This window comes from Lissotriton helveticus, chromosome 11 (assembly GCF_964261635.1).
Source record: "Lissotriton helveticus chromosome 11, aLisHel1.1, whole genome shotgun sequence".
NCBI lineage: Eukaryota > Metazoa > Chordata > Amphibia > Caudata > Salamandridae > Lissotriton > Lissotriton helveticus.
The window spans coordinates 466902024-466920476 of NC_136072.1; the positions used below are offsets into that span (position 1 = coordinate 466902024).

Sequence of the window (18453 nt, forward strand, 5' to 3'; positions counted from 1 at the left end):
GATTTCAGTGATGCGGGTTTATCATTTTAGGTGTACAACTAGGTGTGCAAATGGATTTACTGCTGAAGCTCTTGCCTTTTGCCAGAGTAGAAGACCTCTCACACACAGTCCCGAAACACTGAAGGGGAGCAGCGAAGAAAGCAACCACTATGTTGCATAACAGTTTTGGAGTGAGGCGGCCAACTTCATGAAGAAGGTTTCTTCAATGCATTTTTCTAATGTGCGATTCCTAGAGATCAACGCTGAACCAGGTTTAAATCGAGGCACACAATGCGTACAAATATCTGGAAATGTTAAAGCTCACTAGACACACCCATAGCAGACAAAAGTGAAAAATATGAAGCAGAAACAAACCTTTTTGAAAGATGTAAGCAATTTAATACCGACATAGTCCATCTTGTTCCGCCTGACATGCTTTAGCAGGAAAGCATTCTTCACAAGGTTCTCATCGTGAGAGGTAGTATTTGATTTGTACTATGAGCTTCTTGATAAGATCCTGTTTTGGAGGTTTCCAGTTCGGGTCCAAGTCCTCATTATCTTTCTCTCCACCGCTGGTGGCAGCACCACTATAAAAACAGAACAGAGCACAAGAACTCCTGTCAAAACAGATAAAAATTCAAAAATACGAGCGCTAATTACTTAAAATACTATCCCTAAATACGTCAGACCAAATTTAAATCGTAATAGATGGCTAGGAGCGTTGGTTGACACTGTATGTCAACCAATTTTAGTAACCACCAGAACTTGATCAATATGTTCAGGTGCGTGCGCTTATTGGAGCGCATCAGCAATTTTTTGTAATACACTAGTACTTGGCACTACACCAAAACAGCACCTTGGAAGCTTAGCATGAAATCTCGATAGGACGAAAGGTCATATTCGGCATCCAATGGGACTTTCACATAAGCGAGACGATGAAAGGGGAGGTGGTGTTTTTCTGGTCAGAGGATACACATGTTCAAGAGTACTCCAACTTACTTGCGAACAGACCAGGATCCTAAAGTTCTAAAAGAATACCAAGAGTCAGTACTTATAGGTTTAACTGCAAGGTCTAAAGGGTCCCCATCCCCTCGGAAAGTCACTGCATGGTTCAAAGGCTCTGTATATACAAGAGGTGGCTATCCATAGTGACCATTCACCACTTTTTGGCTTGGAAGGGGAACAATCTTTTAGAATTACATGCTGTATTGTTGTGACTCTCCCAGACTCATAAGATGGATTGTGAGAAGATCAGACAGATGTTACCGCCAGGATACGGTAGTGCTGGGATTCATAAGTTCACATGGTTGGTTATTGGGGATTAGTGGTTTCAGGAAGGACGTCACCATATTGTCGTGGACACTGGCTGCTACATATCGGCATAATAGGGCATGCAATATGCTTCGCTGCCTCCATCTCCACTCATCAGTTTGGCTGTGTAAGACTCGAAAGTTTAAAGAGCCTGGATCTTAAAGGAAACCATTTGGGCAGACATATGTGCTTTCAAAGTGTGAAAGGAGTACAAGTAACTCCTCCTCGCTGGTGGGAGTCTCTGGTTCCTCCAAAGGAACTTACTGACTCCAATACAATGCAACCTACATGTCTGTTTGGAGGTGCCTGGTATGGATAGACCGCAACTATTAAACGTTCGGATTGCTATCCCAAAACAGTATCACGTAACTAAGCTTCAAGACATGCAGAGCGGGGTAGAGCTACTCTGTAAGGAAACATCTGAAGTTTCAAGGAGTTAGACATGCACTTAGCCTTGCGTCCTGGGCAGTACTCCTGTTACAGACTGATTTTGGTCAGAAGTGTTAAAAAAAGAAATACCTTACAAATCAATAATCACGCAAAGAAGTTTTGTTCACAATGTTCTTGTTCTTCGCTTCCATTATCACTATTCCTTTCACTGCCCCTCCTCTTGCATCTTTCACTGTCGCACTGCTCTGCTCTTCACTGTTAGCTTTCTGTTGTCTTCTGCTACCCGATTCACTCCCACTAATCTGAGGCTTTCCGTTTTCGTTACTCAGTTCTCTGTTTTATGTAGGTGTTGTTCAATTTGTATGTTCACTAGTACTATTAAGTTTGAACCTAGATTACAGGAGCTGAAGACAATTTAATGCATGCATATATAAAAAAGAAAACAGATGCTCCTGGCAGCGCTTAAATGTCCTGCTTTATTCTTTACAGTAGTTGGAGAACAGGATGGCCTGACCATTCGAAAAGAACACTGGGTCTCACCTGTAGTATTCTTGCCAGCAAAGCTTCTCTTGTACAAGATCCGTAACGTCTAACAATCTGCATTTCCTGGTTACCTTAGGCCCACTGATCATGTTAGACTGCTCTCCAGACCAGATTTGCAGTAGTCAATTGATTCAGTCTGTGCACTGTGAACACCTGTGGCTACTACACTATCTGTGGTACTCACTTTACTGCTCCTGCAAGGATGGAGTCTAAATCAGCCTTACTGGTATTCAAACTCAGGATCTGCTCACCAAGTGTACGTTAGCAGCGATCATTTGACTCACTGAGCCACCCTACCAGCTACCAAACACCTCTGAGTGATTCTGCAGCAGCCTTTGCCATAATTCTAATTAAATGGAGTAATTGTTAGCTGCCATTTCAAGAGTGCTCTTCTTCCTTGTGTATGGCTTGCTCGCAGTACATCCGGCATTAAATACGATGCCATGCCTACCACGATCATTTGCATAGTTCACAACCCTCAGTGGTGCACACAGCCGAGAGAAGCGGTCATACAAACATACAGCTGCTGCACATTGAGAAATATAATTAAAGGAACATCGCTTAAGAATATTGTAGGTATTTACGATGTGCTTTATTACTGCACAGTCCATGCCGTTTTACAGCAATAAAAACAAGCATGCGTGCCTCACGCTGGCAGCAGGGGAGAGGGAGAGAGGAGGGGGCCTGCGCGATTCCCTTACGGGAGCGAGCCAGGAGCACCATGTGTTTGTAAGGTAATTACAAACATATGTTGCCAAATCTCGCTCCCGCAAGGGAATCACCGTACGTGCACGCATTGCCATTGAAGGCAATGGAACGCGTGCACGTTTTAGCCTGAAAAAGGCAATCAATGGCTACAGGTCTTTCCTATGCAACGCATGCGCGCTGCGTAGGCGAGACCTAAAAAACTAGGAAAAAAACGATTGAAGACAGAATCTCCGCTTATGCACACAACAACAAAGAACTCTTCAACATCAAGGAGTTAGCCCAACCCACCAGCGAGTCCACCGACATCCCTCCCTCACAAGACCTCTGCGACAAACTAAGCACCTTTTTCCTCCACAAAATCAAGAGCATCTACAACAACTTCGACGAAGACAACCAACACAATGAACCCTCAGCAACCACCCCGACACCAGTGATCGACAACTGGACAGCCCTCACCAACAAAGACGCACTGAAAACAATGAAGTCAATCCACTCTGGGGCACCCACGGACCCCTGCTCCCACCACATTTTCAACAGAGCTGCTGACACCATCGCACCCATGCTCTGACACACCATCAACCGCTCCCTGGCAACCGCCTTGTTCCCTGATGACTGGAAACACGCCGAGATCAACCCTCTCCTGAAGAAACCCTCGGCGGACCAAACCGACCTCAAAAACTACAGACCCATCTCCCAGCTCCCGTTCCCAGCGAAAGTCATTGAGAAAGCCATCAACAGCCAACTCGCCACATTCATCGAAGGGCACAACATCCTCGACTCCTCCCAATCCAGCTTCAGAAAAAAACAAAGTACGGAAACCACCCTCCTTGCTGCAACAGACGACACCCGTACCTTACTGGACAAAGGAGAAACAGCAGCCCTCATCCTCCTCGACCTCTCAGCGGCGTTCGACACAGTCTCTCACCGCACCCTAATACACAGACTCCACGACGCAGGGATCCAAAACAAGGCCCTTGACTGGATCCGCTCCTTCCTCTCCAGCAGAACGCAGCGAGTCAGACTCCCCCCTTTCCTCTCAGACCCTACACCTACCACCTGCGGAGTCCCCCAGGCGTCCTCCCTTAGCCCTACCTCAGCCCTACGCTCTTCAACGTCTACATGGCTCCGCTCGCCACCATCGTCAGAACCTACGGACTCAACATTGTGTCATACGCAGACAACACCCTACTCATCCTCTTCCTATACATTGAACCCAACACCGCCATACACAACTTTCGAGAATGCATGAAAGCTGTCGCCAAATGGATGAAAAACAGCTGCCTACAACCAAACACAAACAAAACGGAAGTACTCATCATGGGCCCAAGCCCAGATGTCTGGAACGACACCTGGTGGCCCCCGCCCTCGGAAGCCCACCCACGCCCACAGACCACGCAAGCAACCTGGGAATCATCTTGGACTCGGAATTCAAAATGGACCGCCAGATCAACTCTGTCTCGTCCACACCCTCCGCCTCCTACGTAGGACCTTCAAATGGATCCCCCTCGAACACAGAAAGACCGTCACTCACACCCTGTTCACCTGCAGCGCACGACAAACCGCAACGGACTGTATGCTGGAATAAACAAAAACCTCACCCGCAAGCTACAGAACATCCAAAACGCCGCTGCAAGACTGGTCCTCAACTTGCCAAGCCACTGCCACATCTCCCGGCACCTGCACACATTTCACTGGCTCCCCATCGAAGCTAGAGTCACCTTCAAGATGCTAACCCACGCTCACAAGGCCCTCCACGACACCGGACCAGCATACCTGAACAGCCGACTCAAATTCCACGCACCCCAAAGGACCCTACGATCAGCCCAGCTCTCCTACGCCGTGGTCCCCCGCATCAGAAAGACCTTATCGGGAGGCCAATCCTTCTCCTTCCGCGCGGCCAGTGCCTGGAACGACCTTCCGCTCCACCTTAGACAGATAACATCGCTCCCCATCTTCGCAAGAAACCTGGCTCTTTGACGGACCCACTTCATGATGGACTTGAACCTGCGAATCCCTCCCACCCACCCACACCCCCAACGCCTTGAGACCCTTACAGGTGAGTAGTCCCGCTTAACAAACACCTGATTTTATTTGATTTGTGCCTAATGAGATTGTTGTTGGGAAGCTGTAGTGACATGGTTTGCCTAATGAGATTGTTGTAGTAAAGCTGTTCTGTTATGATGATTGCAGTAATGAAAATATTTAAAGCTGTTGCTCAGTTACTATGTGCTTGACTCAATGGAAAAAAATATAAGAGCTTTGTTACTTGCTGGGCATACAGTGCTCAGGAATTTCTCTTGCCTGTCCTTTCAGCGGTTGATGAGCAGAATGCTCAGACCCAGGAACAAGATGGCCTTCTCCTTGAATACTCCTCAGAGCATGGAAAGAATCCGATGAGTGAGGATCAGGTGCACCTGCATTCACCCTATAATACCACCACAGAATGTTTCAAAGGGAGGAATTACCGAAAAGGTAAGCACCCTGGGCACTTTCATGAGACGTTGTCTCATCCTTCCACTATTTCTACCCATGTTGAAACAAAGGGATATTCTCTAAAATGGACGCTTGGCCTGCTGTCTCCAAAATTTACTGACACAGCCCTTATATTTCTGAGGCTCCTGCTTGAGTAACATATTGATGAATCACCCATATACGTAGTGTTTCTGGATTATTTTGGACTCAACAGTCCTTCATTGTCAACGCAGGGCATTACCTGGAAAACCCTAGAGCATCAGGGGCCACATGTACATAGCTTTTTTGAGCTATTGAAAGGCCTGATTCGCAGAATGGGGCGGTTTACGACCGCGAATAAGCCTTTTTCAATGTACAAATCCTATTTTGCGATTCGGTAACCTATTAACAAATCGCAAAATAGGTTTTCGATTCAGTATTAGGAGGGAGCGAGTTTAGGACGTCCCTTCCTAATAGTAACTGGCAGGGGATGTATGAATGTTTTGTGACTGAAATGCGGTCACAAAACAGTCACTTTTTCCCACCACATACAATTTGGTGTACCCCGTTCCCCTTTGTGAATGCATGCGTAAACGTTTCTTAAGGGCAGGTAGTAGTCCCTTGGACCACTGTCTGCTCTTAAAAAATTAAACTGAATTTTCTTTTTTCTTTTTGATATGCATCCCTTTTACCTTGAAGGAAAATGGGCTGCATTGAACAAATAAAAGTTGCTGTACTTCAAAGAAAACACAGACATGGTGGTCTGCTGTCCCCAGCAGGCCACCATCTCTGTGTTTTTAGCAATTCCCAATGGGTTGCAAATTGCTACCTACCTCATGAATATTATTGAGGTAGATCTATTTGAGGCCCACTGGGAATCGCAAATGAAACTCTAAATAGTTTAATAGATTTGAAATTCCGATTTTTTTATTGCAATTCACATGGATTCGCAATTAGGAACTCACAATTTCAAACGTTTGTGCATGAGACCCCAGGTCTGTGTTGCTTTCTTTCAATCACGCCTGTCTTACGTGCTGTATTTTACAGGTACTAAATTGCAATGTGAGAGGTTAATCAATAAAGGAAATCTGACTCGGGGGAGCTCTGCATCCCTTCCTGCAGAGACAGGATACCGGGACAACCTACCAATGCTAAACACGAAAATCCTCTGCCCACGTAAGTACATTTTCCAGAGTTTCTTCCCTATCTTCTCCCCCCAGACATTTCTGAGGTTCAGTCCACATAATTTCAATCTGGAAAAGGGGATCTGCTCCTCTGCCAAGAGCATTACTTGTGCTGCTCTCCTCATGTTGCTGCCCGTGTCCCTCTCTTCAGATTGCTGTGTATGCTCATCTCAGCCATTTACTAACTGCCCTCTTCTCCCACCAAGCAATATTGTTGCGCAATTGATCAGGCTGCTGCCTGTGCTTCTCTTTTCTTAGCACTGTTTTAGTCTTGTAAGATACTGTATATTGCAGGCTGGGCACTTAGATAGAATTTTATCAATACCCCTATTAACTGTGTCTAACCTGTCCCAAAACGAAATATGTAAAGACTGCAAGCTAGATACACTTACTGAATACCAGGGTAAAAGACGATGTATTACCAAGAAAAGATTTCATGCCCAACCAGATTTGTAAATTGTGAATTCCAATTAGAGATTATTAAAGAACTGAGAAGAGCCCAGATAAAGGGACTGAAGTTACACGTCCAGAGTACTAAACACCAAGAAGATCTTAACAGAGGAGAGATTGTATGAAGAATACAATGTACACATTCATACAGACATTTCCATACACATCCTGCATGGTAAGAAAGGGCCTTTTTTTTGCTCTTACTCTTCTGATGTTCGGCGGACAAGTATGCATTTATCCAAGAGGTTTAGATAAAATTCGACTTAATTCTTTGAGAAGCTGGGGAACAATACCTTTGAAATGTTGGAGCAGTTTGTAATTGGGCATTATTCTATTCAAGGGTGTACTTTTTTTTTTCCTGCTGTCTTTCCCAAGTAGCATTAAAAAGTTAATGTATAAAGTTGGCCTCAGGTTATAAACATTAGGAGCCAGATGTAAGTAAAATCAAATTTGAGAATCCTTAATAGCGAATTTTACTGATTTTCGCTATTAAAGACTCACAAAATTTAATGTAGGTAGGAATCGCTAAAATATTAGCGAATCCTTACTATTCGTTAATAACGAATCGCAAATTGAGATTCGCTAATAAGGAATACCTACCCATTCATTCATATGGGCCCATAGGAATCAAATGGGAAGATATTCTCCATTTGCGATTAGTGATTCGCAAATAGCGGGCACTTTTTCAAGGGTGTCAAAAGGACACCCTGTTGCACCCCTGAAATATGCATGTGTGCACATGTGGCGCACATACATGCCCTAAGGGCATGAATGTGTGCCATGTGGCACTTTAAAAAGTGCTTTTTTAAAGGAAATCGCTAATTACCACCAACTTGAAGTTGGTGGTAATTAGCGATTCCTTAAGGCTAAAGAGGCACTTCTTTTGTGCTACTTAAATTGCATTTAAGGAATCGCAAGCTGCGATTCCTTAAATGCAAGAGCAAAATAAGGAATCGCAATTTTGCGCTTCCTTATTTTGCTAATAGGTTTAAACTCGCCTACATTGCGAATTTCAGCTTTAGCGCTCGCTATCTGGCCACCTACATCTGGCCCAAAGTCTTTAATAATATTGTTGTTTAATACTGGTGCAGCAACTGCCCATAGATTTACGCAAAGTGAGTATGCATTTATCGAAGGATCTTGGAGTACACTGTGTTTAATGAAGTCTATATTTGAGGCTTTCTACAGCAGACCTATAAACAGTATTGGGAAGTAGCTAAAATCTTGTCAAAGCTTTAAATGGGAGCCAGAATAACATTGTGAAAGATCAGCTTCATGGACAGCATCTGGCTTCGCATTTTGTTGATACTGCCTGTGACTTGATTTTGAACTGCCTGAAGGCAATGTAATGAACTCTGATTTACACCGTGTCTAACACACTGCAAGCTTATTTCAATTGATAATTTGAGATTTTGGGCCAAAGGTGGCTCAAAGAGAAAGGCTAATCCTCTAAAACAAACTTTGAACAGTAGAAGGACTAGTGGTTGGCGTGTTTAACCCAGTGCCCCATGGATTCAGAGGATCAATCTAAAGTTTTTACTTTAATAAATGTGTGTATGTTCAAATTTATGGCATGGTATGACAGTGCAGTGCCTTAGTGACAAAATGTTCTTGTGTATTAACAAAGATAAGACTATGCTTTAGTATCATTTCAGAGTTAGCTAGTTAGTTGGATGACATTTCTCTGGTCTCTTTTTTAAAACACACAAAATCTGTATAGCTCATTGTACAAGCATTATTAGTTGGGAAATCATTTGCCATTGTGGTTGGATTCTGTGTCAATATCAATACCCTCCCTACAAGAACAAAGGACACACTGTTCATTATTATTCTCTTACAGAAGCTAGCTGGGCCTAAATGGCAGATATTTGTTAAGGCAGTACACCTCAGTGCCTAAAGTATCTATTGTGTAACCTGACTGTGCGTGATGATGCTCACCCTGCAAGAAATATTTTTAGATTTAGCATTTATATATTTTTTTATTTCAAAGAATCATTACTTGTAGGAATACAAATATAAAACTTTTTTTCCCCGACATAAAGAAAAACATATTTTCCAGCCATGCATAATACTGAATTATTCCAGTTCATCTACACATATAAAGCAATAGAAGTTACTCTTATGTTCATAAAAATATCCAAAATTATTCTCAGTTTTTTATACAAACTAAAATATGGTTATATAGTGTTTCAACCATACATCAATAATCAACCCTTCAACAAGTAGACTTCTCATGTTCTTCTGGCAGTGACGTTTTAAGATAATGTTAACATTCCCTTGCATGTATGAGTCCCCTTCTTTGTATGAGCCTCCCTGTAAGAACAAAGACGCAGCATTAATTATTCTGTTAAGGAAGCTAGAATGACACAATTTCTGTATATTTCCTGAAGGTTGCCGAGTCTGTCAAGTAATGTAATTATGTAGCAAAGGTCTGGATCATATAGCTATTTTCAAGCTATCCTGGCTGGGGGTTGAAAGCCCGAAACCGGTCCTAGTATTGCTTGGCAGTTCGGGCTGGCCTGTTCCCATGGGGTACAGGGTCAAGACTGATTTGCATATGGCTAGGTTCAAACTGGAATGGCATGGTGAGCAAAAAAAAACGATGGATTTAGGCCCAGATCTCTGTACTGGGGTGAATGTATGACATTCTTCTGAATTCTGTCCATCAACTGTTGTGTTTTCATATAGCTATTTTTCTGCAACAGCAATACCACTAAATTGTCACTGACTGCAAAAACAGTCAGTAACATTTTAACAAAGCTGTCATCTTCTGGAAAAAACCCAGACTTTTCTTTTAATCTAAATAGCTGCAACAAAGACTCCCTTTAGAGCGCCACAAGAGGAAATGACAGCAGCACTATATGCATGGCAAAGTGGTGTACAGAACTGGGTCTTCATAAACCTACTCTTGTTCAGGACCTGAAAATATGCACAGTTTATATCTATACACACAGTCAGGAGTTTGTGATTGTTCCATGTATCTGTAGAAAAAGGAGGTTAAGAGTGCCTCCTGGAACAACGATGCAACAAACTCCCTAGTTTCCGGACACTCCTCTTTATTCAGGATGAGGTATTTTTTTTCCTCAGCTCACCACCAGTTAATCTTCTCTGTGAATTGGTCCACTGCAAGTTTCATTTCTCATAATTAGCCACAAGTGCCGGCGGTTTAACCAAGGTACAACACTTCAAAAAACCATCCAGTTTTATGTTTTCAAACCTTAGTTCCTGCACAGACAAAATACACAGCATCCTCATCTCCATCTTGAAATCAGAAATAGTCCATGGCCTCCTGACAGTAGGAGTTGTCCAAGACTCAAGGTAAAAGTAATTCATGCTGTGAGTTGGTTTTCCCTGTAACCCCAATCTCGTGCTTGTTCCCGATAGATATCCGGCCTGGAATGTCTGGCTCCCTTCCAGGAAGTAACCTCATCAGTCGATTGCTTATCAGCGCTGACCCTTGCATCTCAGAACCAGAAAATCTGTGAGTATTTGAGGTGCAGGTTTTGGTAGTGTAAGTATAACTGCCTTTAAGGGGCTAACAAGCAAATAAGAGAACAAACTAAATGTGGTGGATCTAGCACATCTGTCATGCTTAGCTTGGGGACTTAACGCTGGTCTCTGTAGGCCCTACAGTGAAAGTGGGTCCCAGCCCCTCATAACACTGATACCTGATGCAGGTAATTGTATATTTGTAATACAGACAGCCTAAGTGATGTATACTGTGTGTGCCATTCACCAAATACTATTTGTGGAGTGCAACATTTGACATCATTCTAGTGTCTTTGCATCCCAAAGCTACACAGTAGACCAAACAGGGAATAACTATGTTGTAATGTATATCATTGGAGGAAGGAGGTACTTAAGTACCAGACCAAGCGCATAGGAATAAGTTGAGAAGGCAAAAAGTAAAGTTGGGTGGGCACTATGAGGAGTGGCAGTGGTATAGTTAAATATCTAAAGCAGAAAGGGAGAAAAGTTACCTATGGGTGAGGTCGGATAAGGTGGAGCCATTGAGTGGTCCATGGACATGAGAGAAGTAAGGCAGTATGTTGAGAAAGGGCAGAGCTTTACACCAATACTATAGGGAAAAGATTAAGATGAGGTTTAATTGCCTCAATATATTGTAGAGAAATCTAAGCTGAAGATTGCATAGTGGCTACATCCTTAAAAGAAAAAAGGATTAGCCTCAGCATTTGGGAGTGTGTGGCAGCCAGATGGTGTGAAGGAGTGTGGATTAGAAAGCTGATGATGAGGGAAATTATTATAGAGCTCAGTGGAGACAAAAAAGGTAGACCAAGAGATTATTACCTGTTGTCATATTTTCCAAACTAATTGGAGATTGAGAACGCAGAGTCTTGAACTCGTTGATAGGTGCCCGGAACTCCAGCGAGCTTGGTACAGAAAGTAAAGAGCCGAACCTGTTGACGAGAGTAGTGAGACAAGAATATTTAAGGGAAAGAGAGGTTAAAGTTTCCTGAAAAGAGAGTAGAACATGATGTATGTGAGAAAGAGTAAGCCAGACCACGTAGGGCAGAAAGAGTGGGTAAATAGCTTTTAGGAAGGACATTTGATCTGAGATTATTGAAGCATTAGAGGAGGTTACAGAAATAATAGTGTCAGTGGAAATAATAAAGAGAAGTAGCTGGTTTCCAGAAGACGAGAAACAACATACCTGAGTGTTGAATGGAGAAAATAAGCCTGATTCTGAGGGTGATAAGATTGTCTTAGCCCATGAAAGAGAAAGTTGAACATTGATCCCCTGAGAGAAAGTGGGGTTTCTAAAGCATATGGACTAAAAAACGTCCATGAGATTATTAGTAAAAGGCTGATGCACCTGGGAGATGGCGGGTCAACACAGTCTAGCAAAATGGCTCATTCAATCCAATAGTCACTGCTGACATCTGAAGTAAGCTGCATGTCTCAGTTGTGAATTCTAAAGGTAAACTCAGCCCTCCATTCTTACAAGGTTAGTAAAATGACTACGGTTCTTGTTCAGTACATAGTTTAAAACAGCAAAGCAGTGATATGAAGCGATGCATACAAACAAGTTATTGTTAAGGCATGGCAGAATTTAAGGAATACAGTCCATGTGAAAAGTTATTCAGATTCCATAGACTAATGAAGGGAGAGGAAAAGGCAGGATGGGGAGAGTAAAAAATAGATGATAGTATGAGAGAGAATCGAGGTAAGGCATGAGTAGAAAGGGTAACCAGAACTTGTGAGCGATGAAGCCACAGTTTATGCTTAGATGTTGGGTTCTGAAGGGGAGAGGCACTTATATCTTTCTTTTTGCAGTGACTGTTATACAGAAAAATGTGTCATGAACAATTACTTTGGAATTGGATTGGATGCAAAGATTTCTCTGGACTTCAACAACAAGCGTGATGAGCATCCTGAGAAGTGCAGGTATGGTGCAGTATATTAAAGACAGTATCCCCAACGGAAATATTTAACTTAAAATGAAGTGAGTGTGTTACCAGTGCAGTATATTTTTTAATGAATAACCTTGGAACCCAGTTATCCTTAAAACAAATTAGCAACTTTTGAGAACCTTATTTTGCAGCTGTTTAATCTCTATTCATACATCTGTGTTATTTTAATGTTGCAATTCTAACGTCTAAATTACTGTGAAAATATTTTACCCACTTGCCAAGACCACAGGAATTGTTTTTATTAGTGTCTGCCACTCTTATCTGCCCCTTGTGCAACTAACATGGTGTTAGCACATATTTCTCCCTTCCTTGTCACTCAAGGGATTAATATAGCCCTGTAGAAAAGTGGGTTTCTGTTACCGTAACCCCCCCCCCCCCACTTTATGCCAGACTACTGATGCACTTTTTCTTGGTGTGCCCTGGGTCCCTGCCAAGCAGGTTCCTAGGGCCTGTATTCTTTCCCCAAAACTAACCCAATTGGCATCTCTGGCCTCAGGTCAGCCCCTGGTAAATGGTACCACAGGTTCCTAGGGCACTGTTACCAGGGAAGACCTCGAAGGGCTGCAGCACTTATTGTGCCACCCTTAGAGGCCATGTACCTTTACACACACACTGCCTTTGCAGGCTGCGTGTTTTGGTGCAGAACGAAGTGAAGAGTTGACATGGCACACATCTCTGTGTGCCATGCCTACAATCCACTGCCCTGGCATAGATCAGTCACCCCTCTAGCTGGTTGTCCTATGCCAGTGGTGAGGGTACAGGTACATGCCCCCTACGGTGTCCAAGTCCATTCATAGACATTGTAAGTGCAGTGATGCCATTAAGAGTAAATGGTGCAGGGAGCTTGTCATTACGAACTCCCCTGCACCATAATGGCTACACTGAAAACTGAGAAGTTTGGTATCAAACTTCTCAGCACATTAAACCCACACTGATGCCAGTGTGGGATTTAATGAAAAATGCACACAGAGGGCATCTCAGAGATGCCCTCTAAAAACGAACCCACCACTAGTGTTTAGACTGAGTGGCTGCTTTCAGCTGCCACCATCAGACATGTTTCTGGACCCCTGGGTCGAGAGCCTGCTGCTCTCTGGGGGCTGAAACAATGCACATCCTGGGACGAGGTGCCATGCCTCCTCCCCCAGGATGGGCAGGGTTCACGTAGGGGAAGCTTTAAAGGCATGCCACATTTGTGAGCCTCCCCAGACCATTTGTTGCTTTCAGCAACTGGTCCCCACTGGTTCTACCCCCCACTTTGGGTGGGAGAACCGGCAGGAAAAACAAGTGAGGGAGAGAGGTGTGCCCACCTCTGCCAACTCCACCCCTCAGGTGGGGAAGGCAAGGTGAAGCACAACTCCGAGTCCCCGCCAACTTGAGGACGGGGGTACCCAACCAACCAGGGACAGGTTCCTGTCCCCATCCTACTGCCAGGTGGCACAATATGGGGTGTACCCGACCCAGGGAAGGGACCCATTGGTCCCTGCCCTTTTCCTACCTGTAACACCCCTAAATCTGGTATTTAGGGGGCACCCTGAATCTGGTATTTAGGGGGCACCCTGAACCTTGCTTTCTCAGATCCAGAAACAACAAGAAGAAAAGAAGGACTGAACAGCTGTGCAGCCAGCTAACAAGAGGAAGACGCCCACTGACTTGGCCCCAGCCCTACAAGCACGTCTCCCCACGAACCTGCTCCTGCGAAATCCCTGTGTCCTGCTGTCAGTAACCTCGAAAACCCCGTAGGACCTGCCTGCCTTCACTTCCAAAGACTGCTTCTCCCGTGAACACCGGATTTGTTAAATTGCAACCTCTGGCAGCAGCCAGAAACCGCAAAACCAGCCTACTCAGCACCCGCCGAACCAGGCCCGAGCTAGAGTGGAAAAACACCACGAGGAGGTCACCTCGGCGATCCTGAACCGAGATCAGGCGACCCCTGACTTGCCTCAAGCCTCCAGCCGATGCATGCAGCCTAAATCCAGAAGGCCCCCCTAACTGCGATCAGGAGCTGGTAAGAAGATCCGACCCAAAACGGCACCCCTGCACCCGACGCCCCACGGCCTCGTGTGCCCAAATCAACGGTGCTTAACCAACCCATAACTTCTCAACTTACCTCTCGAAGTGGTGGTTTCACCCAAAAGTCCTTCGTCTCTCTGCCTGCAGTGCTTTTGCAAACCGGAGGGTCTCCATTGAAAACAACAGGGCGCCCGATGTCGAAACAGCACTCTGCACCCAGCCGCCTCAGTGCCACTGAGGGTGCACCTTTTTGGCTACTTTGTTTCCCCATGTGCCCTGACCTAAACCCTAGGAGCTTTGCTCCCACAACCCAGTGGCCTGCACATGAGCAGCCACCAACCCGAGGCCCCCTATCCCCCATTGGATAACATTGAGCCTCAACACTTTGCCCCCGGCCGCCCTAGTGCAGCTGAGGTTGTAACAAGAGTGCATCACTGACCCTGGGAGTCCCCTGAGTCTAACCGCAGAACCTTAACTCCCCTGTGAACCGATAACCTGTTTTTCCTCCATAGGATAACATTGACAATTTTCTTCCTAAAAGTTTCTAAGTGTGGAGTTTTGAAATGTAAAAATATTCCTTAACAATCACACGAATAACCAAAACGTATTTACTTACCTGTTTGCAGGAAATGTCCCAGTGCTGAGTCTAGGTATCTAGCACTGAGTTAGAAAAGTAACGTAAAAAGTAACTTAGCTGTAAATTACTGAAAAAGCCTATTCATTTCAATGTACTGTATTTGCTAAGTATTGCAATCTACTGCATCTCCTGTAAATCAAACAAAGTACAACTTCTATTGCATTTTCAAACTGTTCTACATTCAGCAACTTATTACTGTAAAGTATTTAATGCTTACCTGTGCCAGGCTTGCTTGGTTCTAGAAATAAAACTGTATATTTTTTATACAAAAACAATTGGTCTAGAGTTCAGTCCTTGAGTGTGTGAATTCATTTGCTGACTGACTGTGTACATCAAATGCTTAACACTGTCCTTTGATACTGCCTTACTGCTCGACCACCCTGCCACAAATAGAGAGTAAAGTTCTAACTAACTTTAACCTCTGCCTATCTCTGGGGTCACCTGGACTCTATACACACTATACCTCATTTTGGTGTAGTATATATAGAGGCAGTTTCCTACAAGCCCCTATTTAAAATCATCGACACAACTATTTATTTTAGAGCTGCAGTCACCTCCAGCTAGGGACTAGAGTGGATCTTACCTCTACAGGTTCACACAACCAGTTATTGCCTATTTTGCCAAAACATTTATACTCTTTGCATACTTGCATTTGCACTTTTCTGATTTGAAAAGAATCACACATTTAGAGGAAAGAAAATACTTTATAAAGCAAGCCTGCTATTAAGTTCACTGTCTGATAGAGACTTCTAGTTGCAGATTCCTCACCTTAGAATTATCCCCAGGAGTTAGACTGAGCTGTAACTTTTCAAGCAATTCCCCTGTGTGTCGGTGGTGTCGTTTGGCTCTGCATCAGTGTTGTCCGTGCCAGAAATGATGTACACACTAGCTATATGCAGGAGGGAGTGCCTCCGGGCTCTACCCTGAGTCGGCCCCTATTTAACCTATATATGTGACCGCTGACCGAAATTATTGAGGGTCAGGGCGTTCGAACAGTATCCTATGCCGATGATGCCCAATTAATTATTACGCTAACTCAGGTTAACGACCAAGCAGTGGACAATTTCAAACATTGTCTACTAGAGCTGGCCAATTGCATGAAAGACAACTGCCCGAGACTAAATGCTACCAAAACCGACATCTTGGTGGTAGAGAAACAATCGTCCATTTCGTCAACGTCATGGTCGCCGAATGACTTAGGCTCTCTTCCTACTCCGAATTCTAAAGTGAAAAACCTAGGAGTCAGGTTCGATTCCACCTTATCTTTTGTAGATCAAATCTCCACTGTTGTAGGTACTTGTTTTGGTACCTTGAAAATGCTCCAAAGATACTGGGTCTTCACTTGGATTCTGCTGCAAAAAGAATGGAAGTCCAGGCGATCTTGGTATGACGTCTGGATAACTGTAATGTTCTCTATCTGGTGGCCTCTAAGAGGAGCCTTCAAATGCTCAAGAGAGTACAAAAGGCGGCAGCTCGTGTGCTGCTGAATATTCCTACACATGCCCCAACTGGGCCAGCCTTGGCTAAACTCCAATGGCTTCTCATTGAGGAGAGGATTTCTCTTAAAAAAATGTGCTTCAATCCTCCATGGAAAAGGCCCTGGCTATCCCCTTCCTTTGATTCAACCTTATCTCCCTAACCGCTGTCTGAGATCAGTTGGAATAGGCCTGTCCAGTGTCCCAAAATTTCCCAGAATGCATCCTGGAGGCACCGCTTTTAGGTTCCTTGTAGCTAAACAATGAAACAGGTTGCTCTCCCATCTCAGATTAGAGCCTTCAGAGGCTCTTATTCAGAAGCACTTAAAAATGTGGCTTTTCCGAAAGGGTCTTAGCCTCTAACAAATAAAGGAGGTTTGCTACCAGTTCTGCCAATTGGAATTCAGCAGAGAGACACTCCAGATTGGAGTAACCAGGCACTTTACAACCAGCTAACATAACATAACAACTGAGGGAGCGCACCCTCAAGCTCCTTGATGCTTGTTGTTGGACGAGCATGCCACAATCAAGATCCCAGTTGCATGGAAGGTCCCGGGACCGCTTGCAGAGGCGCACCCGACGGTCATTTCCATAGTCGAAGTCATCATCCGGTAATTCAGACAAAAAGAAGTTGTTCAAGAGGTCTTCGCCTTCTCCACGTTCGTCCAAATCTTCGGACGAGATGTTGGCACTCAAAACCCAAGGCCTCAGCGGAGCCTCAACCAGAGTCGCTCCTCACTTCCCCCGATTTCCCCTACCCGAAGCACCCCCCCCACTACATGAGTTTCTGTGAGGCCATGCACCTCATTTTTGGGGGCCCCAACCCCTCTAGAGCGCCTTCAGGCCCCATGGGTTCGGAAGGGGCCCAACTGGATTTCCAGCGGTGGGTACGCCCTCAGCACCAGTCAGGCCCCATGGATGTTGTGCTGGATCCGGAGCCGCTGCACCGGTGAGACTAAAACCTTCTTGGTATCCCACCGGCGCCATTGGCGCCCATTGACGACGCCATCCCCATTTTGTCTATGACAGGCTCGGTATGAATGGGAGGGATATGGCAACTCTGATGATTATCCCCACCCATTGGATGATACCGAGGACACCTGATATGAGGATCCGACAAATGCCAGTGGGTTAGACACCACACATGACACTAGCTTAGTCTCCCCTCCTACTATGGCTACGGAGAAGTGTGCCTTTTTCACATTGGTGGTGCATAGGGTGGCGGACGTCTTGGACCTTCAGTTGCCCTTAATGGCAGTCAAGACTAACCTTTTGACGGAGGTGCTTCAACCGGGGACTACCGCTTCCGAACCCTTGCTCTCCTTTAATGAATCCCTCCTCTGGGTCTGGTCCAGGCCCTGCACACGGGCTCTTGTGCACAGGACGATTCCCCACCGCCACCAAGGTTCCCCAGTTTCCTCACCCAGCACCTCACTCCAGATAGCTTGGAGGTCCAAGCCTCCACTTCCCAAATCAGCCTTGACATGTTCCTTTCCACTCCACCAGAAAGGGAATCGAAGTGGCTGGAAAACTTTGGTAAAGAGAATGTTCCCTTCCATCAGCTTAGTACTGCGGTAAGTGAACACTGCGTGCCTCTTCGGCTGTTATTGCCACACGATCTGAGACTTGGTTGTGCAAGTACTGCCAATGGATTCAGAGGAGGCCTGAGCCATACTCTCTTAGGCTATTGCTAACGGGAGAGATGCAGCAAAATTCACCATTCGTGGTCTGGAAACGCTCGCTGGACAGAGCGATTTCTTTGTCGGTGGCCCTTCAGCACCATGGCTGGCTGAAACCTACTAGCTTTTCCGGGGATGTCCAAGCATCTCTTATGGACATACCCTTGGATGGTACCTGTGTCTTCGAAGAGAAGCCGGACTCGG

General features: G+C 44.9%; 1 protein-coding gene across 6 annotated transcripts in view; it reads left to right on the forward strand.

The window, feature by feature from the left end:
• DGKD (diacylglycerol kinase delta) overlaps positions 1–18453 on the forward strand; it is a 977235-nt gene that overhangs the window by 588866 nt on the left and 369916 nt on the right. For all 6 annotated transcript variants that reach the window (XM_078666032.1, XM_078666033.1, XM_078666031.1 and 3 more), the window contains 4 exons: positions 5245–5403; positions 6430–6558; positions 10401–10497; positions 12312–12422. In XM_078666032.1, coding sequence (XP_078522158.1) covers positions 5245–5403; positions 6430–6558; positions 10401–10497; positions 12312–12422 — 496 coding nt within the window. The remainder of the gene's footprint in view (positions 1–5244; positions 5404–6429; positions 6559–10400; positions 10498–12311; positions 12423–18453) is intronic.